This window comes from Pundamilia nyererei, unplaced genomic scaffold (genome assembly GCF_000239375.1).
Source record: "Pundamilia nyererei isolate P.nyererei 1_Seehausen unplaced genomic scaffold, PunNye1.0 scaffold00032, whole genome shotgun sequence".
NCBI lineage: Eukaryota > Metazoa > Chordata > Actinopteri > Cichliformes > Cichlidae > Pundamilia > Pundamilia nyererei.
In genome coordinates this window covers 4,158,227-4,181,635 of record NW_005187433.1, presented here as the reverse complement: position 1 = coordinate 4,181,635, position 23,409 = coordinate 4,158,227, and the positions used below count along the sequence as shown (strand labels likewise).

Genomic DNA, 23,409 nt, shown 5'->3' with positions numbered 1-23,409 from the left:
GAAGGGTTGCCCTCCACGTTTCTTTTCCTCCCTTTTAATATTCTTCTTTACAATATTACATATACACTGTATACATATTTGACTGTAATGAGAATTGCAGCATTATCCAAGAGACTGGGATGCATCTTATTTATCTCCAGTATCCAGACTTGGCCTATTCAATAAGCTTAGTCCTCCCAAATGCACCCTGCCCTAATAGCGCTCTGTATATGAATCACATTTGGATTGGGGAGCTTTGGGTGGGGGCATGAGACACACCCTTCGACCTTTGATTGCATTCTCCGCTTTGATCAAATAGCTGGGTAAAGAAAAAAGGCTCTGAGTGTTGTAGCGTAACATTAGCATCCTGTGGGGCCGGGTGGAGCTTAAAGGTGTCTGTGTGTGTGTGTGTGTTGAACCAGAAGTGGAGGTATAATGGTAGTTATAGGATGACAGACCTCGTCCCCAGGTCCAATAAAGGCGACAGCAGCCTGTGCAGATTTATAACTGCCTTCCTGAGTGAAAAGCGGGATGGGGGATGGAAAGGCAGCTCACTATCGAGGATATCTTATGCCTCCTTTGAGAGTCCCTCCCTTTCTCTCTTTAATTTCATGGCTCTCAGAGTGCTGTATTGTCTCTACCCCCTGTCTTCATCTTTTTTTAAAATCTCCTTTCTTTTTGTGTAATTTTTAGATCTATTTTTGTCTTAACTGTGGTCTTGTTTTTTTTCCCCTTTGTTTTCTTTACTCTCGCCCCTCCTTTGCAGGGCTTTAGGCAACAAATGTTTCCTTTGTCTGTCAGCCACAGCTCTCTTTATTACTCAGCCAAGCCTTTTAATTCCTTGTATGTGTGAGACTGACTGGGGCAAATAAATGGCTAGCTTGTGTTTATTCTCCGACAGTATGACTAAATGTTGTATACAGTACAATATAGCTGAGACTAATGATGATGTTAGTGATAGTGCAGAAAGAAGAAACACTGAGATGTGTAGCATAAACTAAGCACACCCTCTGTCAAGTGTAAGGTTTTAGCTGTCTATGTAACTAAGTACACCCCATTTTTCAGTGGCTTAGTATTTACCACTTTGAGGAGCAATACCTTTTGGACTTGCTTTAGCTTTTTGGAAAATGGGCTCACATTTGGCTCTAATATACTTTGGTATACAGAGGAGTTTGACTCAATGAGTGCAAGTGCCCAGGTTCTGTGGCTGCAGGGAAAGCCCAAATCAACACCCCTCCAGCACCGTGCATGGCAGAGGGAGATGTTTGTGCTGATATGTTGTGTGTGGTGTACCATACGTCCGGCGCTGCATTATGACCAAACATCTCCACTTCGGTGTCGTCTGTCAAAAGGAAGTTGTTCCAAAAGTCATGTGGTTTGTTCATATGCATGTTTGCAAACCCAAGCAGTGCTGTCATGTTTTTGTTTTTTTCAGAGAGAAGACGCCTTTGCCTCGGCAACCTTTCCAAACCAGCCATACTTGTTCAGTCTTTTTCTAATGTTGCTGTCATGAAGTTTAACATTTAACATGGTAAACAAGGCCTGTACAGTCTGAGATGTAGCTCTTGGGTTTTTGCGGTTTTTCCAGACTGATATGAGTGACCAGAGTTTTTCAAGGCTGTTCGGAGGTATTTTTCATTTTCCAGCCTAAAAATATCAGCGAAAAGCAGGTTTTGTCTTAACACCTACTACTTCCTGCAGTAGGAAAAGCTAGTTTTAGTCTAAATAAGTATTGAGTAAGTTAAACTGCAGGTGCACTTTTTAATCAAAGGATTATTGAATCTTTTAAAATTAGTGACAAATAATAATGACCTTTGCTTCCTGATGCCATTTAGGATTTTCACAGAATTAAAGCTGGATGCATGATCCAAAAACAAAACAAAAAAGAATCCATCATATACACCACACAGGAGCTATATCGACTTAATAGCTGCGAACAGCTCCGATATACAGTATTCTGTTATACAGCACATCACATCAACAGATATATCACATGACACCCTCATACCCCTGCCTGTGATGTTGTTTTGGAAAGGCCGCTGTGTTCCCATGGCAGCCTAGCACCAGTTATTCCCAGTACGATTGTAGTTTTCCACCTGCAGCAGGAAAAAGACCTGTTCCCCTCCCAAACACTGTTTCCATGTAAACATTTTGCAGGAATGTGTGTTCATGTGAGCATGTGTGTGCGTTCCGTTTCTGTGGTTCAAAGCTGAAGTTTGGTTGTTCTGTTGTGCCTAAAGCTCCAGGTAGAAATCAATGGATTGTTTTTTGGCAAAAAATATATAGAAGGCAGTTTGTGTGTGTGTGTGTGTGTGTTTGTGCTCTTTAAGCATCGGTGCTCTCTGTCATATTTTCAGTGTTACTTCTGTCCCGTTGGGGATGATTACAAGAGAGGAGGGGAAAGTGTAGGAGCTCAGAGCAAGAAGATGAGGGTGCTAATCTGTGAGCAGCATTAGGATGAAGAGGGTAGCTGTGGGGGCTGCACAACAAAACAAAACACTAGCTATCAGTTCACAAAAACACAAGACAAAAAAAACCCACAGTGTGAGAGATGCAGCCAAACAGAAAGTGACTCAAGGCAATGTTAGAAGCAGCGTCTTGGCTAAGATCAGGTCAGACGTGGGCAAAGAGAAGTGGTGTTTGAATACCACAGGCTATAGTGTCCCATTAACAGACTTGTAAAAACACAGTCCCTCCCCCAGTGGAAACTGCAGCTCATGCACATAAACACACATGTGCAGATTGCCGTTAAATATGATAAAGTGTTAAGATTGTTCGAAGGTCCAGGAACATTAGAGTAGGCGAGCCTGAGAGTAGGCTAGTAATTGTCTAATAAATCAAATGTGTTAGTAGTTTTTTTTCACTATATTATTAATCTTACACCTTTTTTAAAAGACAATTGCACATTTTCTGGATTGTCTTGGTGTATTTGTAAAAAAAAAAATCCGTTTAAAAAATAGAGCTATTTTGTTTTTGTCAGCACTTTTTAAAAAAACTCTTCATGTTGTATTTAGCGGTAAGTCGAACAAAATTCAACTGCGGATACAAATTTTAAATTCCGTGTGGGTGACACATGCTGAAGGTGAGACACGAATGAAAGACACAGTGAGAAAGTAACATCACATTTACAAGGATACAAATGAACATGATATATACATAGGAAAATTAAAAGAATTGAGATTCATGACATGTTTCATCTATATATATTTTTAAACGTATAGATGTTAAATAACTTGAGTAGTTTCTTACTCATTATTGTATCTTATATAAAAAAAGAGCGATCGTGCCCTCCTAGCAAATTAAAGTATTTATCTAAGAGGCTCTGCAGCAAATATCACCTCTATACCTCCTGTCTTTGACTGACTTTAAGCACAGTGCTGTACTTACAATGGTCGCAGGACATTTTAAGATTGATGCTCACACTGAACTTGGAAAATCTCGATTTAAATTCATCGGTGCCTGTAAATGGAACGAGCTACAAAAAAACATGAAGCGGCATTCTCTGATTTCACTTCTCATTTTAAAAGGTTGAATCTGTTCATCAGCAACTGCTCTATCACATGTTTTTCTTCATTTGTAATTTGAGACTGTATGTATACTTTTGACCTTTTTGTGGATTAAAAGAAAAACAACTCAAAACAAATTTAAACCTGTGCACCAATTCTTGATTTTTTTTTAAATCCTTAAAGACGTATGCTGGCCTTCTGTCTAGTCAGAGTCAGAGTTACAGTGAGTCATACGCTTCCATATAGCTTTATTTGATCTAAATTGTACATTTTATTGTTTATGACCGTGGTCTGTGTCTGTGCTCCTTTTCTAACCAGGAAGTGGTTTGTAGCCTGAAAGTTTTGTTTGGATGCTCAGCTGCCCTCAGGGCTGTGTGTGGGTGCTAAAGGCATTCACATGAACAGACACACTCTGCATGCTTCTAGTAAACGCATTAACCCAAAATGAGGTATCAAAAACAGAAAACTCTCACAGTTCTGCAAGTGTTCTGCAAGAACCAGCTGGAAGAATGATTTTGTGTAAATGTCAGCTTGTGATGTTAGGCCTCCTAACATGAATCAACAGAGGTGGGGCTAGAAAAAACACAGAAGAAGTCACAGCAGGATGGTACTCACTCATTTCCCACTCGGTGTTTTCATATCCGCACCCTGTATTTTTAGACAAACAATGAATCAGTTCTAAAAACATGCTTTTATGAAGGTTTTTACTGTGCAAAGCTGTCTGAAAAGATAAAGGACTCTAACGAGTTGTCGTAATTGTGAACAGCGCAGCATTTTTAGCTGGAGTCCGTGGAAGTTAAGAAATACAGTATTTCCAACAAGATACATGCAAGTGCTGCAAAAATAACAGCCACAGTGTATTTAAAAGCTGTATGTGAATGAAAAATGCTTATTACTCTACTAGGTTTGGGTTTCTGAAGGATTTGGCATTTGGGGGCGAAGAAACTATTTTCACCAGACACAAACACAAAACCTTTATGTTGGTCTTTGCCTGGCTCAGTGCCACTGGACAAAGCAGGCCCAGTGGGCAGTGCTAACCCACAAGCAGCAGCGAGTACTTGGAGCAAATGGTGGGTGGGCTGAAGGTCATACGGGCTATGGACACACTGCCATTGTTCACTGCCCTGTGTGCTGGTATACGATTCACAGAATGCTATGAAAAGAGAGAGTAGGTGCATCGGAGATATCAGACAGTAAATACTCGATCAGATGTTAGCTGAACGTGTTTTAAAGCGATATAACTGATATGACTGAAGGATATGTGTGCATGTTTGTGACACTGCACAGTGGAGCAGCATGTTTTTGGTGTGAGTCAGCACTGTGTGAGGAGGCACAGCTAGCTCTGTGAGAAGTGCAGCTCTGTTGAATGTACAGTAGGAGTGGGAGGAGATGAGTAAAAAGCTCTTCTGTGACACTCAGGAGATGCATGATGTCTTCCCTTCAGCTGTTGCACACCACATTCCCCGAAGCGCTGACTGTACCTCTTCATCCTGGAAGAACTTTGATAAATGGAATCTACAACCTGAACTGCGCATGTATTTTCTCACTTAGAGACTTTATAAAATGGGTCAGTTTGTTTGCATCCAACGTTCTGACCTTTGTTTCTTGTTAATTCTGCCTCTCCCACTCCTCTTTGCAAAGGCCAACACTCATGATCACAGGCAAAAGCACTTTGTGGCAGAGGCATTTATTCCTGCAGAGTGATAGCACCCGCTGTAGAAGCAGGTCAAGGGGAGGTTATTAAAATTTCCCTCGAGATGCTGCGCTCGGTGTTCAAATTATTTGCACCTTGACCCAGTTTATAGTTGGCCTTTTCAAGTGTTTTCTCTCCAAGCTTTAGGTTTTTGTGCGAATATATGTGAAGAAAGACGCAGGAGGGGGGAATTCGTTTTGTCTGCCCCACTTTCCAGAATTGCATTAATTAGTGACCCTGCCAGGCACATCTAGCGACCTTTGTCGTGATACTTAAGTACCAAGCAGAACACTTATTTGTAGTGGTATGAATTTAGTGATTAGAAGAGCAAAGAAATGTCTTAAAAAGATGGCTTCAATTGAGTTTAAAGGGAAGAGGCTGTTAACTGTACACTCTACATTTTATTTAACTGTTGTTTCAGCAGTCACAACTGTCAGTGACATGCTTAAGTACAGCAGTCAGTCATCATTTAATCTGCGGTTTATTAGTAATCCAGTAATCAGCCATCTTAAAGTACATTACAAGGAACTGCAGCACAGAAATTAAAAACATCACAAATCACAAAAATCTCAAGAAAATTCAACAACACTAACTTAAAGTTTGAATTTCTCCCATCACAGATGGTCACTTCACCGGGACCCCTCCCACATACGGTTACGACGCAGACCGAGCAGAGGAGCAGCGAAGGCACCACGACATCCTGCCGTACATCGATGACTCGCCGTCGTCATCTCCTCACCTCAGCTCCAAGAGCCGTAGCAGCCGGGACACTCTGTCCTCCGGATCGCTGGAGTCCTCCAAATCGGTCAGTATGACATCTGGGCGTGTCCTGTTGTTGACAAAGCAGACCAAGATGCTCACATCTAATCCAAATGCCAAGCTTTCTCACGTCTCCTCAAGTGATTCAGCAACTTAGCTGCAGACAGAGCAAAAACAAATCTCGCTGGTAAACTGTGCTCATTCTTGCATACATTATTTTTTTCCCATTGCAGAGCAGGAATTGGGCTAATCTATTCTTAGAACAATCCCATTCTGTCTAAAAGTCTTCAATTGAAAAACCATATCTGCTGTTTAAAGGAGATTGATAAGGGACATATCTCCTGCCTCATAGCTCCCGAAGCAGTCATCCAGTGAAGAAACCCATCCGCCTTAAAAGTCAGGGTTTTTTTCGTCTAGTGTATTAGGCAGAATTACCTATCACCTCAATCACCACATCGCTGCCTTCATCCTCTTACGCGACCTCCTTCCTTGTCTGCAGTGAAAACCAGTGATCTGTGATGTCTGCTCTTCAAAGGTTATAAGGGAGAGGATACATGTGTGCGCACACAGACACAGACTCACAACCTGTTTTTCTTGTCATCTGTATTTATTCTATGTTATTTATATATGTTCTATGATGCAGTCCTCAGTGGAAGCAAAGGACTTTGTGTACCAAATGCTAGTATATACCAGATAAACATGTTGTAGCCATAGGTTCAATTACAATAGAGGGGTATCTTGGGAGAATATAATAAGCTAATGCTGCCTCTACCCCCTGTGCCCTTGGAGGAAGTAATTGCATCAGTGGTCATGAAGCTGTATCGGTTACTCTGCCCCTTCAATCTTTGCTCACTGTCTGTACTGGTGAGCAAGCGACTGTCAGACTGATTGATGGCTTGAAAATGTCAATAAACGATGTGCCCCTTGACTGCACCGACCTTTGACCTGTGAGGTTTAACACCCGGTGGTTTTAATTTGCGCGCACATACTTAGCTTGCATTTGGACACATACAATCCTTCTGTTTGTATGGAAAAAAGAAATTCAACACTACATGCTTAGAGCCTGTAGATGCATCGTCTGATGGCTGGATAAATACATTATGCACTGTGGCAAATATCCATCAACAAATTCCCCACAGGCTTACAATCAATGTTCTCAAAATGGAGTTACCATCATCCTTGATTTGCCCTTGAACAATCTGTCTTCAAACGTCACCCCACTCTGCTTTTCTAATTGATGAGTCAGAGTCCAGGTAAGCTCTGATTGGCTCAGGGGGAACTGATGGTTTAGTGACGTCACTGTCATGAGTCATCACTTTCAGTAATTCTGCTGATTTAATTTAAGAGTGCTCTGGGCTCTTGTTCGCTCACAATCTGGCTCTGCCCAGCACTTGAAAGGGAAAAGAGGGTCACTGATCAGAAGTTTGCTGAAAATTCAATAACATCCTTAAACTGTTTTACCAAAAACACTGACCACGTGTGCCATCTGTGTTTCTGCATGATCATAGTGTACTTTATGACATCTACAGAGTGAACCTACAGAGTTCACTCTGCTTAATTTCCCATCAAGTTTGTGGTAATGATGCGTTATTATGTCTGTATTTAATAGGAGAAATTTCAAGAGACTTATGCTGCGGTCACAAAACTGTTTGGAGATTGCAGCATGACCAAAATTACTGTGACCACGTACAATGAACTTGCAATCTTGTTGCTCGAGACCAAGACTGCGACCTTTTGCAGTCAGCTGCCATCTTTAAAGTAGCTTTACTGCTTCATGACGGTGATAAAATGACCAGTCTGTGATTGAATGGGGTCAAACTGGCAACTAACTGTCAATTAACTGTGATAAATCTGCACAAATCATAAATCAGTTTCTGTCTGCATACAAAGAAACGCACATTAACTACTTACATTCAGATTCCAGCCACGACCTCATAGATTTGACTGCAAAATGACACAGGAACTTTCCAACCTTGCTTTTCTATAAAATATTTGGCTGGCGAGTCACCTGATCGCTGAAAATGAGTCGTGCTCACTGGAACAGACTGACTCAGATTGACTGCAATAAGTTAGGGAATAAATGCCAGTCTAAGTCTGATTATTTGTAGACAGGGTGCTTCCCACCAGCTGATCTATGCAGTCATCTTTTCATTGAAAATGAGTCACCCAGAGGTTGTGGGTGATAGACACTCAACCTCTGGATGGCCAATTAGTCTTACGGTTAGTTGCTGACAGGGAAAAAAAATCAGTGCAGTCCCCAGGCAAACCCAGATTTTTCCTAGTTGTAAGGAAGTTTCCATATTTTTACTGTAGTGCGACAGAGCCACGTAGACTTCCAGCTGGATTCATAGTCCTGTGTTTGTTTGCAGAGCCCTCAGGCTACAGTTATCCAGGGAAGCCGTCGGTCATGCACGATAATGATTTGGGTCTTCTTCACAACTGGGGCAAGGCTAAGTGACTGACACCAGCGCAAACATGAACAAGAGTAGCTCCGTTAACCACATGTTTCTATTCAAGTGGCGCGACACAGCGTCAGCACATACGCGTGGGTCTGGTGAGCAATGTGTAGCACCTCCGCAGTATCATGCTGGGGCCTGCTGCCAGATTTAAATTGAAGATGTTGCAGGTAATTGCTTGTGCTTTGACCTCCCCGTGGATCATCCTAGTTCATGAGCCCCTGTATATTAAAACAACTAACTCCTCTCTCTTATGGCCCACACTTAAGGTGTGCAGTAAGCTTTATTTTCTGCTCGATCAGCAGAAATACTCTAAATGAGCAGCATGTGCACCATCAGTGTGTGTCTTATCTGACTGAAGACCTACACCACCTCCACTACATAGCCGATGTGGCGCTAGGAGCCAATCGCGTTAGGCTTTTCAAAAAGCCAGGGATAGCAGAACAGGATGCTACACAGATTAGAAAATGAAAATTGAAAAGGGTTGATAAAATGTGGGGTTGTTGTTATCGCAGTCACTGTTGTCCGTCCCATCTGTGAGTCCACTAAATAAAAAGAAATAAAAAGAAACATGTTGCTAAACAAACCCAGTGTACATCAGAATTCTTAAAAACATGCCAGGCTGAACTCCAGCTAAGTGATGCTGGGGCTGAAGAGGTTTAAGTGTAGATTTAAGTGTCAAATATTATTTTTATTGCTTCTTATGTACACTGCAGGGAGAATATGTTTTCTTTTTTTACTTATTTCATAACCAAACATGCACACAGACACTTCTTTAGTCTTCTGAAATTTTAACTGAAAATGATAAGTATATATCATAAATACACATCTCATCTTACGATGCACTTTTGTTTGTAAAGACAAACATTTACCTCTTTTGACTGTGTTAGTATCTACACATAATATACTTCATTATCGGCTTTCGTGGGAACCTAATGTTCTTACATTCAGTCCAGATACCTAGAAGGCTCTGCGTGATGCATGTTACATGTCTACCACAGAAATGATAAGGTGAGAAACAGTGTAGTATACTGTGCAGTAGAAACTGTGAGTACAAGACAGTTGGATGAAGATCCAATATTTTTTGGAGCAAATGAGAAATCGGGATAATAGCAGAATATTAAATTATAGAAATCCTTGAGTTGCATCTTAGGATCTAGTTTTTGCCTCATTCCAATAATAACTTGTACATCATTAACTAAGATGCTAAGAAATTACAGCAGAGAGTAAAATATTGTATTCAAAACCTGGACATCCATGCATTTTTTTAACATCCAATTACATTGGATTACACGCCCTGGTCTACCCAGCACAATTTTCTTTTTGCTCTCAGTAAATAGATCTACAAAATATTAAATATATTACACAAGGAAGAGCAAAGACTACACATATATCTTCATACCTGTCCAAACGACCGGTTGTTAATAGTTCTGTTTAATCTTTTTTTTTCGTTCATTCAGTCAATTTGCTGATGTAAAATAAACGTGAAGAGTTGAGAACGTGTTTGTAGCAGGCTACTGAATCAAACTGACGACATATAAAAGCATATTGAGCCCGGCAGAAACTATGGTGGTAATGGACTCCTGTGTAATGGAGTCCATAAAAATCCTGGAGCATTTCATAATCTTCTGGCTTGTAACAGTCCCCTGAGATCTGTGTAAGCATCTGCTTATGCAGTGGCCATGGAAACAGGTTTCAGACCCATTTACCCCTTCATTTAAATAAATGCATGTACGCCCACACACATCCAAGTAGTCATGTATGCATGTAAAAGCAGTTCACGCGAGCATCATGCATGGTGCACAGGCAGACATAAACGTTCCTGACAAGCATTTATATAATTTTCAAAATAACTGTATTTAGTAACAAATCAATATAAAGCAAAAACAGCTTTTATGAATATTGTATTTAATACTGTTGTTTTTTTTATGCTGTTTTTTTAATGCTGTTTTTACTGTTAAGGTAGTTACAGGTAAAAACAGCAAGAAAAAATGATTAAAGAAGAGTAATAAAAAGAAGATGTTATTACTTAATGCAATTTTACCTGTTCAGCTGATATTCATCCACTAATTTCCACTAATTATGGTCATCATTCATGCTGCATCCAAATGCGTTTAATGATGATTCAGGGCTGTTTCACTGGTTTAATCCCAAGCTCATGCAGTCACAACTACCAGGAAAAAGGTTTGTGTGTCTCAGTGTAAAGATGTGTAAATAAAAAACCTAATGTATACACACATCTCTGTCTGCATCTGGCTTTGTAAATTATTTTTCTGCATCTTCTCACATGCTTTTGCCTCTCCCATAACACACAAACACACTCATACATACACATATTTATACCGCAGCCGTTTTTTTCTTGTCCTTGGTGACCCTGCCCGTTTGAGTTATTTCAGATTTGGTGGTTAATCAAGGCAACCCGGGGAGTTTATCTTTTATTTTTTCATATCTATGCCCTTCAGCGAGCTTTGACTCAGCTGAAGGGAACGGAGAGGCAACCAGGGATGATTTTCGGAAGGTGTTTAATTTTCCTGGACTCAGGCGCACAGAAGCAGCATGAAAGGTCCTTTACCAAATATATACATATAAATAATAGGATGTTATGTTTTGATGTTGTAACATAGTCACAAAAGAAGCAAAGGGCTTGCAGTGTGAAAATAGTTCCTAAAATATTTTAAATAAGCAAAAGAATAAGTTAGGCTAAGCAAACAGTTGTACGTCACATTGCGTTACTGGGTGTTCTTGAAACGTTATTCTCTGTGTGTTTGTTACAGACCGAGTGTGACCTAGAAAAAGGTTTGGAGATGAGGAAGTGGGTCCTGTCTGGGATCTTGGCCACTGAGGAAACGTATCTCAGTCATCTGGAGGCACTGCTTCTGGTGAGAACACACATCACTTTTAATGTCCTCATAATGTCCCGTATATAATCAATCTACCAACTGCTCAGGAAATATGAGTGTTTACAATGGAAATGATTGGTTTTTGAGTATGAGAGTGAGCGCTTTAGATATACAGAAGCTTTTCAAATGTTTAGTAGATTGTTTAGAAATACTATTTGTCCCTTTGCTGGTCTACTGAAGGGGCAGCTAACATTAACGTCCCCCTAACTTATAGGTGCTTAAACAGTACTCTCACTGGCCACTTTATTAGGTACACCAAGTTAGTGTTACTAGTAGTAGGTTTGCCCTCCAAACTGACTTAATTCTTTGTGGCGAAGACTCAACAAGGAAACATTCTGTTGGTCCATATTGACATGGCAGCATTTGTCAGCTGCTCATCAATCTTCTGTCCACCACATCCCAGAGGTGCTCTATTAGATTGAGATCTGGTGACTGTCGAGGCCATTTGAGTACAGTGAGCTGTCATATTCAAGAAACAAGTGATGATTTGAGCTTTGTGACATGGTGCAGTAAAGCTGCTAGAAATACCAGTAAGAAGATAAACACACTGAGGCATTTAAATACTGCTGAGTAGGTACTAAGCTCTGGTTTAGACTTCTGCAGGGAATCTTTGTGAAGTCTGTGACGTAACCTACTCCAGTGGTTTATGTCTTTGCCGGCATTTATCCTTATGCGTGGCGGATATGTTTTAATTAAGCGTGTGGTTGTGTCCTGGTGTTTTATATGCAGTGCCAGCAAGTACAAACAACGTTGTTTGATTTTTTTTTTTTCTTTCCTGGGTCTCTGCTCTTTGTTGGGGTAAGATTTTTTTCAGGGGCAGAAATATTTGTCCCTCTAGTTTTTCCACTTCTTTGTACATTCCCTCATATCCGTTCCGATAGTATCGTCGATTTCCTTACAGGAATTTTCTGGCATTTGTGGCAATGTGGCAGATTCATCACAGCAGGCATCTGTAGTCCAATTTTGGTGAGCCTGTGTAAATTGTACCCTCAGCTTCCTGTTCTTAGCTCACAGAAGTGGCGCCCGGTGAGGTCTTCTGCTTCTGTAGCCCATCTGCTTCAAAGTTTCAGAACGGCTATTCTGTTACCTTGATTGTAACAAGTAGTCATTTGAGTTACTGTTGCTATTCCTATCAGCTCAAAGCAGTCATTTTCCTCTGACCTTTGACATCAACGAGACATTTTCACACAGAGAACTGCAGCTCTCTTCTTTTGGGCCATTGTCTGTGAACAATAGAGACGGTTGTGTGAGAAAATCTAAGATCAGATCAGCAGATCAGCAGCGTCTGAAGCTCTCACACCAGCTCTTCTGGGACCGACAACCATTCAGCGTCATAAAATCATCTTTCTTCTCTATTCTGGTGCTCTGTTTGGACTTCAGCAGGTCATCCTAAGTGTGTCTACATGCCTAAATGTTTGTTTCAGGCATAAAAGGATTCGAAAAGGTGTGCCTAATACAGTGGTCCGTAATTGTATCCTAACAATACTGTACATGTTACTGGTTATCCCAGATCAGATAAGGCAGGTAAGGTAGCAGTAAAACCTGTAAAGCCTCATTGTTGCTGTTTTAATACTGATGAGTATGACAAAGAAAAATGTACCATACTTGAAACAAAAGACACCTTGGTGTAGAATATGTGATACCAAAGTGTAACCTGTAAAAGTCTTTTACTGTTTACTTTAAATCTGAATGAGTTCATACATTATAGTAGTGCAATATAACAGTCACTTAATCTAGTCATATTTTTTATTTTTTCTATAAGATCATTTAGAATGCTTCTAACATAATAAACACAATAAAGTAAATTTATATCTGCTCTCTTGGTCCTCCTCAGCCCATGAAGCCTCTGAAGGCTGCTGCTACAACATCCCAACCAGTGCTTACCGTGGCCCAGATAGAAACCATCTTCTTCAAAGTGCCTGAGCTCTACGAGATCCACAAAGAGTTCTACGATGGACTTTTGCCTCGTGTCCAGCAGTGGAGCCACCATCAGAGAGTCGGGGACCTCTTCCAGAAACTAGTAAGGCTGGAGCGTAGTTACCTTTAGTGCACCTTTAGAGCTCATAGCCAAAGAGAGAAATGAGTCAAAGGGTGGGGGGTTGTAGGGTGTTTGTTAGAGTGTGTACCCTTGACAGCAGAAATGTCCCTCTGTGTAACTGCTTGACATTACCCCTAATAAAACTTGACAATATGGGCCACCCAAAAAAACTTGACAGCACTGATAAGAACAGCTACAGCTGCATTTCTGACCCCAAACAAACCAACAGGGTTCACTAGGGCTCCATTACTCAGTAATGTTATTTCTTCCATCGGAAGGCTTCCATGAAAAGCTGAATTTCTTAAACCAATAGTAAAAGTAATTAGAATTTTGGAGTAAAGCTCTTATTATCATATTAAATTCCAAACAAACTGATTCTGAATCATCCCCCCCCCCCCACATTTCCGCCTAAACAGCCGTTTTTGTCCTTCCCAGGATGTCAGGGCCAAATCTACACTGGGTCTGTTCAATCATTTTCACAATGGGTCAATTAACCCACAATGAATCATTTGTTAATTCTCTTAGAAATACTGCTCCTTTCCCACTCGTGTCTCCCTCCATTGCTCTGTCTCTCTCTATCCCTCTCCCCCTCTGACTCACTTGTGCTTGGACACACACACACACACACACACACACACACACACACACACACACACACACACACACACACACACTGAGGGAGGTGCAAGCGTCTTTCACAATGCCGCCTTTCTGCCTCAGGCAGCTGAGACCATCACAGCACTGTGTGTTTCACGTCTAGAAGAAGCTGCTATAAATAGGAGCCTCTCTCTCTTTCTCAGAAACACACACACACATACACTCTCTCTCTCTCGCTCTCTCTCTCCCTCCCTCCATCTTATTCTCATTAACTTATCTTGGGAGGCGCCCCTTGTGGCTTGGCTAAGAAATAAGAATTTAATTGGTTTTGTTTTCATGTCAAATAAGCAAACATGAAAATCCAGTCCATCAAATTGTTGTATCCATCCTCCTTGTTCACACTGAACTTCTATCTAATAAAACCGCTTCACGGTCACCTCTAACATTAAAGAAATGACATGGTTCTGATGTTAATTATTGAGCAGAGCGATTGTTAGCTGTGAGATGTGTTTGAAAGGAACGCTGCATGTTAAATCTGGCAGACTGGCATCCTACAAGACACAAAGAGGCACCAGTAGAATAATGACTTCTTCACTGGTTGCCGAGCAAGGTTGAATGAAGGGCAAATTTGACCTCTGGGGCCCCCCAGAGGATTATGTCAATTAAGAACTTCATTTTTGACTATATTAGATTTCATTTGAACTTAAATTGGAAGGTGTAGCTAGTATTTCCATAGACTGGTGCTAGTTTGCCCATATATTTAGAGAGCTTCTTTGTCTGGCTCAGCAATTACGTCACTCGTTTTCATTTTGTGTTTTTTCTTTCTTTCCCCACCTTGACAGTCTGGTGTAGCTACAGTAACTATTGTTACTAACACTGTAACTGTAAATAGACATCTTTAGATTGATGCTCTCATGCTTATACATTTACTACCTCATACACTTCCCTTCTCCAGACTATAGTTAATAAAAGTCAAAAGGTGACCATGCTGAGCCTTGAAGAGGGGGGGAAAGGGAGAAAATGTTGGATGACAGTCTGCATTAGAAAGAGAAGGAGGGACGGGGATTAGTTGAGAGGAGAGGAGGTGATACAGACAAGGACCGGGGGGTAGGGAGGGTTGAGAGGAGGTAGGAGTTGACTAGGCAAGAAGATTTAGGCTGCTGCAACTGTGATAGAGCTGTCTTGCCATGACTCTGAAATCTTTGAGGAGAGACAGGCTTACGAATCGTAAAACATCAGAAGGAAGAAGGCGAGAATCGGAGAGAAAAGAGGAAGTGCCAAAGCATCAGTGACAGGCTATGAGCATGACTGTCAGAGAATAGTGTTTGAAGACTGAAAATAGGGCAGAATCATGCTCATGTTTCTGCTGCTCCCTCACACACAGCAACAAAGTTAAGGCTTTGCACCATGAAGACAGCCAGGCAAACTGATAAACTGTCTCTGAGCATTTCAAGAAGAAACAAAAAAACCCGATGACACATTTTTGCTTTCGGCCATGGTACTGTTGTGACTCTGATAATGTTCGATGCTAAAGCCACCATCATGATCCAGACTGATTATTATTATTATTTTTTTTTAATTTTGGTTGGATTGATGTGAAATTTTGTTCAGCCTTTTAGGAGAAGCTCAGCATGAATTTTAAGAAAAAAAGAAATTCAAGAGTATTTTTTTAAAGTAAACACTTCTTGCTGTGAGACACGGGTGCCTCACAGCAAGAAGGTCCTGCCTGGGCCGTTGGATTTGATTCCTCCCACAATCCAAAGACATGGATGTTTTGGAGTAATTGGCAATCCTAAATTGGCCATAGGTTTGAAACAGATTTCCCTAACATTTGTTACGTGTAGTTATTTACGAGTCCTCACTAAGACAGTATGACAGTGCAATTTAGAAATAAAATTTTATTGTCACAGGAAATTACTTGTTTAAGCTCCACCTTCCAGCCATCAGCTGGCTGTATTGTGTTCCAAACCTGTGCGTCAATAGGGAAGTTGTATAGTGCCCTCTGGTGGGCAAAGAACTGCAACAACGCTCATAACATGATTGAAGGGTGTTTCTCCTGGCAATTTTTAAAATTTTGTTAATTTTTATTTGTTGGTCATTATTAATGCTGATAATGATATATGAGCAAATGGCTATTACCGACCAGTATATCAGCCCCGTTGATAAAAAGTCATAATTGTTATTAATCTTTAGTGAGGAGCATAATTTCTACCCCAAGACTTATTTTGACTTTAATCAATTAGCAATTGCTGAAAAGCAGCGACTTCAAAGACATTAAGTGAAGCCTAGAAAAAATAATGAAGAAAAAAACAGAACAAAAATTGAATCGTTTTACAAATGCATGCACTGTGTGAAAAAGTATAATAACTTCTGTGCCACCATCAAATCAAAATCTCTGGTTCACTTTGGTTCACTGCAAGCCTCAGTTCGCTTTGTGTTTAGATCTGATGAGCAAGTGTTGCCTGCTAACTTGATAAACTGAAATATTGTGGCATATTGGTGGTTTCATTGTGAGCATGTCAGTGTACTGGTGTTGGCACTCAAAGCACTGAGGTAGCACCATAGGACTAGATTCTTTCATTAAACTTAAAACAGAATTAAAGTTTTTTCATTCTGTCTGTTCTTGTATTATTATGTCGACATAGACCACACTGATTTTTTTTAATTTTGTCTTTCTCATATGTGTCAGAAGGCTTAACTAACTGAGGGCAAATTCAGCTTCCTCATAGAATGACCATAGTCTGTCATGAAGCTGTTTTCTTAATGTTGTTTTCCACTGTGGATTACACACATACTGTCACAAAGGGACAAATCCGGAAGTGAAAAATCCAGACACCTAAGCAGTTCTTTTCATCACCCAAAGGCATTTTCTGCTATGATACTGTAGCTGCATTTGGTAAGCCTCAGTGCTGTTGTGTGTGGAAGTGGCTGGCAGACACAGTCAAACTGTCACGCTCTGAATGGCTTCCGCTGTGTCGCAGATTGTGTGGCCCAGGGCAGGACTGGGGATTGCAGGACTATGAAAGCTACTTTACTCCTCACCTTCCTCTTTGCTGTTTCTTTCTGTGCGTGAATGTGAAACACATTTTGAGACAGTTTTGTTGCCTAAAAATGCATCTGTGAGAACCTGATTTAAAAACACAGTTAATAGGGTGCAAATTCCAGTCAGGTGGCACGTAGCATGTTGCCTCAGAGCTGTAAATAGTTTTGGACACACAAAGCGAGATCTGTCACTCTTGAACAAGTGTAAACAATGTTTAGAAAACTTGTGACTGCATTCCTGACGTAATAAGCTCTCACACCCCATGAATTTAAAAAAAAAAGATTTAAAAGGAAGAATAGGCTCAGTTTGAGATGTTTTAGGTTAATAATTGAATTAAGTAAGGATTGTGGAAAAGTGGAAGAACATCTAGGTCAACAAAATACATGAAGCCTCATATATATTTATATTTAAAAAGTAAAAGCAGTCACAAATCACCTGGCCTTGCTCAGAGTCAGGCCTCATGCCGAGGCTTGTAAAGCCTGTATTCTCTTTAAATTAAATGGAGTCTCACTTGTTTGCCATGTAAAACATTGGGATCGTGCAAAATCTTTGACCTTCCCCATATTTCTTTATATTTTGCTTGGAGACTGGAAAATAGGTGCACCAGTTTACTGAAAGGTCCAAACACACATGGAAATAAATGTATGTTTTATGTATACATAGACATTGTCGTTGTTTTTAGGATCGTTTTCATGCTGAAAAATGAAGCTGCTGCCAATCAGACACTTTTCAGTACCATCAAGATTTGATACCTTTTTCATATTTCCATTGATTCATAATTCCATCGATTTTAACAAAATTCCCAACCCCGCTGGCTGAAAAGCAGTCCCAAACCACAACAGACCCTCCGCTGTGTTTTACAGATGGCTGTGAACACTCATTGTTTTACCTCTATCATGACAAAATGATGATGATTTGAAGCAAAAATGTAAAATTTGGATTCATCACTTCTGTCACCATCGAGTTTTGCTCCATTTCTTTTGTAATTTGAGGTAGCTCAGCCTTTTCTCTCTGTTTTCTTCGTTAAGAATGATTTCTTGAAAGTCACTCTTGCACTGATGCTGATGAGGCTTTGGCAAATATTAGATGGGTGAACTGAAGGGCTATATGCATCTCTCAGGTCCTGTGACAGGACTCTGTCAGGCTTGCCACTTCTTCTGTCCTCTGCTTGTTCAGTTTCCTCAGATATGTGTGTCACTCTGCACACCATGCGAATGCTGACTTTTTAGGTCTTTGGGAATCAACTTGTTAGTGCTAAAATACCATTTCATGCCTGCCATCATGTGTTTTTTTTAGATTTTGTAGAAATTATGTGTTTTGGCGACAGGCTGCTAGATATTTGTGGATAGTTGAGTTGGTGGTGTCTTTTTATGCTTGATTAGTGGTCACCCCCCCCCAAAAAAAAAACCAAACAAAAACAAAACAAAAACAAAACTTCCTCTAAAAATGGTCAGTTACAAGGATTGAAGTGAAAATGAGTGAAAACACGGCCAATGTCCAAAGAAAAGACTTTTGGAAAGCCTGAGGAACTTTCAAAATAGAAAAATCTGGTTCTTTGGAGGCAAAATATAGAGAAATTAAGGGTATCTTGACAGTTTTGCACAGTACTGTGCATTAAAAACATAATTTTTTTTTGTAAAATTAAAGAGAACAAAAACTACTATTAGCCACATCATTATACACCTGATACTGGAGACATCATCTGGTCAGCCAAAACTAAAAGATGTAATCACAGAAACTGTAATTGTGTTCATGTTTTTATCTTTTTCTGAGCCCTTTTTCAGACGGGCTCAGACCAGGTAATCAAATCTGGTGTGACTGGTGACACACGAACAAACTTGTGGTGCACGGAGCCATTTGAAGTTCTAGAGGAAGTGAATTAGACTTTAATAAAATCTGAAAACGAGTGTGAGATTGAAAGCCTTGGAGACAGTCCATAGATTGTTGATGTGATGTGCCTCAGCTGTGATCATGTAAATATGACTTGTGTCTGTTCTTCACCTTCTTTACTTTCAGATGAAGTTCTTAAAACACTATTGTCTTTTTTTTTTTTTTCACAATCTTACTAAAAATCAAATGGCTTTTTCTTCAAGTGTAATCCCAAAAAGTACTATATTATGATTGCAAGTGATGCAAATGATGTGTAGTCTAAACCAAACGTCTGAAGCTTCACACAGGCTATAAAGGTCTCAAGTGCAACAAAGTGCTAGGTGTTTCATGTTTTAAATGCATTCATTTCTGCTCAGTGCACTCAGGTAAGACATGCTTACGTACATGCTAATCATTTTCGAGGTGTGTGAGAGTCTGCGTCACTCTCGAGGCACAAATCTCCACTGTACTCCGTCCGCATCCATCGGCTTTTGTTCTGGAGAATTGATTGTCCTTTTGTTCGCGGCAGAGATGGATTGCAGCGCTGGCAGGCAACGTTCGATGGAGTTTTATTCAGTCACACAGCTCACTAAATGTGCTTTCATAGCCTCTGTTACACCAATCATTAATTACTCACCCAAGCTCAGTGCGGGGCTCGCTGGTTGCTATGGCAATGTGCCGCAGAGACCACCATGGTTACACGCTGTAGCTGTGATCTGTCTCTCGCCGGTTGTTTTGTTCAGTTGTCTGCCGCTCATGTACAGTCCCTGGGACACACAGCTGAACAGACTCTGTGTTACAGTTCAAATGCACTTTGTACACATTTGTCCAGTGTTTCGGACATCTGTGCTGCAATTTTAGAATTTCTTTTCCCACTTACTCATTACTTAACCTGTGGGCATTACAATAGCAGTGCAGACAAGTATAACTGCACTGTCTGGAAGGCACTACAGAAGACTTTCGGGTAATTTTGTGTGTCTGAATTTCTAACTTAAAGTCTGAAAGCTCAGGAAAGATAGTTTGCCCTTATTTAATCCTCCAACATGGAAGCTTTTTAAAAGTTGTTCAAGCTCACTGTCACTGCATTGCGAAACTGCACTGTATATAAGTTTAAGTATGTCTGATCTGCGAATTAAAGTTTTTTTCCTGCTCTCTCTCTCAGGCCAGCCAGTTAGGGGTTTACCGGGCATTTGTGGACAACTATGAGCTGGCTGTGGAGACGGCGGAGAAGTGCTGCCAGGCGAACACGCAGTTTGCTGAAATTTCTGAGGTAAGAAAGCGAGTAAAAAGAACAGTTAAGTCACTTGATTCCTATTTACCAGCAAACTGAGGGTCACAGCTTGTGCTTTTTTTCCTCTTGATGTGCTACGCAATGCTTTACAAGGATCATAAAGCTCTATAAAAATGTTCTCCTTTTAAGAAGTCTTCTCCTTTTGCACTTCAGAATAGTATGAAAGCTTGGAAGCACTGAAAAGGCAGTCAAAATGTCGGGCTAGTATCTCCAGATTTGAACTTACTCAACCTGCTGTGAAAATAACTTGAAATTGAGAAAATATGAAGAAATTTGGGTTAAGGCAAAATTTTGGAATAATAACATTCAGCAACATCACATGATTTATTTTTGTTAGGTTAACCTTTTTATTTTATGCAACTAATGTGGTGTTATAACAGCATCTGATGATGAAAAACATTACCTCACTAATCCAATCACAGACCAAAGTGATAAAATTAACTGAACGCAGTATGAATTGATGCTGCATCGCATTTTTGTTGTCATGACTCGAGCCACAGAGCAGTTTGTGATGGTAAAGCTCTGCTGGGGTTGGGGTAATTACTATTATTTCTACATGATGTTAACATAAACTTTCCTTAGCTCTGTACCTATTTATACAAGAAGAGCAAAAATGCACCTAGCTGCTTGTGCAGCTGGAGACAACGCAGAATGAAAATGATGACTAACCGTCAGCTGTGTTCAATTAGTGTGTTCAGTCAATGAACATTGCCTAAGAGGTATTGTAGTTTAGTCACTGCTTAACATTTTTGTCCCCGATTAAATGCACTTGCAAAACACACTGCCATCGTTCACCCAAACAGCTTTTATAATTCCCTTGCATTTAAATTTTAATGCTCTGCTGAATATTTCTGTGCAAATGCAGCCAGAGGCAAGATGTGATGTGTGCCCATGCGTTTAATATTGTTTGAGGATAGCGGATGGTGTTTTCTGCAGTTTTCTTTGGTGAAGGCCTCTATTTGGCTTCATCTGCAATTAGAGCACCTGTAAAATAGGAGCTCTCCTGCACAGGGTGTAGAAACTGTCTCATAAATTGGAGTATTTTTATCTAAACTTGAGTTTCCAAACGCTTCATGGGCTGAGAAGATATTATACTCTGGCCTCAAATCTAGCTTTGAAAGCTGATATAAAATCCGGTTTAAACTTCGTCTCCCAGTAGAGTGTTGTACTGAGGCCGTCCAACATAGATAGGAAATGTGCAAGCTCCAGCAACATCGCAGCTCTCGTCATACATTTTGGGATATTTCTGTTTGAACGGCAGCCAAGGATTTAGATTTTTTGAGGGGGATTTGAGGAGAAGTGTTTTTTAAACTGCTATGTATGAATTAAACAGAAAAAAAATATTGATCCTAAATAATGATCTTTTATTATGTGGAAGAAAACTGCAGTTGTGAGTTAAACTAGTTCTCATGCCATTTCTTTCTCTTTTTTGTCAAGCATGCGTTAGTTTCTGCCACACCATCAGCACATGTCTGTGTTTTCTGAGGACCAGTAGTCAAGAGTGGAGGCTGGTATCTACATGCATATGGGGAGTTCATCATCGAGGGTTGTTAATGGCCTTAGTAATGATGCATGACTCAAAGCCATCTGAGCAAGATGGTGGGGGGAAAATCTGCTGAATATTGCGTAATTAATTTGGAAGTGGATGACCTTAAAGCTAAAGAATGAAAAGATAGTAACTTCATCGTGTTTTGTCACTGAAGAGACTTTTAAAGGTCTTTTTATACATTTTTAAGCCACTGTTTGCACCTTTGTTTTGTACCCAAACAGAACCTGAAGGTGAGGAGCCCCAAGGACTGTAAGGAGACAGGCAAGAACTCACTAGAAGGTCAGCTATCTCGTGCCACACTTTACACCCCTTCTGTGTAAACATTTTTATTGTCTATATGTTGCAAATGGGCTCAGTAAAAAATCTGTCTGTTATCTGCTCTTTTTTCGTTTATAGCTTTGCTTTATAAACCAGTGGACAGAGTGACGCGCAGCACTTTGGTACTTCATGTAAGTAATAGAGAACGTGCAGGCCCAGCGATGCTCATTAATAACTGTGTTCTTCTGTATTTTGGGAATTGTGATGTTTTCTCACAAATTAAACCATGAAAGAATGCGTTGGGTGATCAAAGAACAGCCTGTGTTTCATTTGCCATTGGTTAGCATAATTGCTTATAATTTATTTTATTTTTTTTAAAAACCTGACAGCCCGTCTTTTTTTTTTTTCAGCTGTTTTATTGTACTGAACGGTTCTATGGGTCTATAGTTTATTGAATCTGTGAAATCTTATTGTAGAAACATTGAGCCATAAAGCTGTGTGACTCATCCATACATTTCCTGGACTGTGGTGTTTTTTGATAAAGAGTATGGCTGGACTGTGTGTGTAACACTTAAAAGGAAAAGAGGATTATAGTTAACTCGTAATAAGTAAGATTTGCTATACTGTAACTTTATAAGTTGAAAATATGCTTCTGCATCTCAATGTTTCTCCTTGTACTGCTAGGACTTGCTCAAACACACACCCATCAGCCACCCGGACCACCCCCTTCTGCAGGACGCCTTGCGGATCTCCCAGAACTTTCTGTCTAGCATCAATGAGGAGACGACGTCCCGTCGCCAGACTTTCAAGAAAGGAGAGGTGAGTGTTACAGAGGTTTAAAAGTCACGCTGAGGTCTGAGCTGATGTCATTCTTTGGTCCAATTATTGCCTTGATCAGCTCATAGGAGGTGTGGTATATTCTGTTGTCTCGAAATTGTAACTATGACTTTAATAAACTGTAACATTAAGGACACATCTTTGACTTGAATCTGTTTAAATGAAATGAAATTACGTTAAATTAAATCAAAACCCTCTAAATGACCTTGAAGTTGCTACCATAGGGGTCTACCAGATGCACCAATCTGCAGCCTAAAGCAGAGCCCATGTCCTTATATGGTCATACCAGGGTTGTCTAGTTGAGAGCAATTCCCCTAACGCTAACACACTTCACAGCCGCCCCCACCCCCGCCCCGCTGTCTCTCTCATCCCTGGAGATGGCTTGATGCACATGAGTGGATGCCTCTTGATTGATAGCTTGCGTGACAGTGCCGTACATAATGCCTTGTAGTGAGCAACCAGTCCGCTCTGACTGGCAGATTCCAAGTTAATTATTCATAAATTGAGAGTGGGAGGGAGCGAGCAAAAAGGCTCCTCCCTCACTCACCGGGAGGTCATTACCGCACCCTTTCCTCACACGCACGCACACACACAGCTTCATATGCTTTCTCATTCTCCTGGTCTTGTTTGCTTT

General features: G+C 40.5%; 1 protein-coding gene across 1 annotated transcript in view; it reads left to right on the top strand.

Annotated features, from left to right (window-relative positions):
* LOC102207286 (breakpoint cluster region protein-like) overlaps positions 1–23,409 on the top strand; it is an 83,545-nt gene that overhangs the window by 42,357 nt on the left and 17,779 nt on the right. The window contains exons 2-8 of the mRNA XM_005729319.1: positions 5,799–5,983; positions 11,168–11,272; positions 13,128–13,313; positions 20,003–20,110; positions 21,902–21,959; positions 22,077–22,129; positions 22,623–22,757. Of these exons, the coding sequence (XP_005729376.1) occupies positions 5,799–5,983; positions 11,168–11,272; positions 13,128–13,313; positions 20,003–20,110; positions 21,902–21,959; positions 22,077–22,129; positions 22,623–22,757 (830 nt within the window). The remainder of the gene's footprint in view (positions 1–5,798; positions 5,984–11,167; positions 11,273–13,127; positions 13,314–20,002; positions 20,111–21,901; positions 21,960–22,076; positions 22,130–22,622; positions 22,758–23,409) is intronic.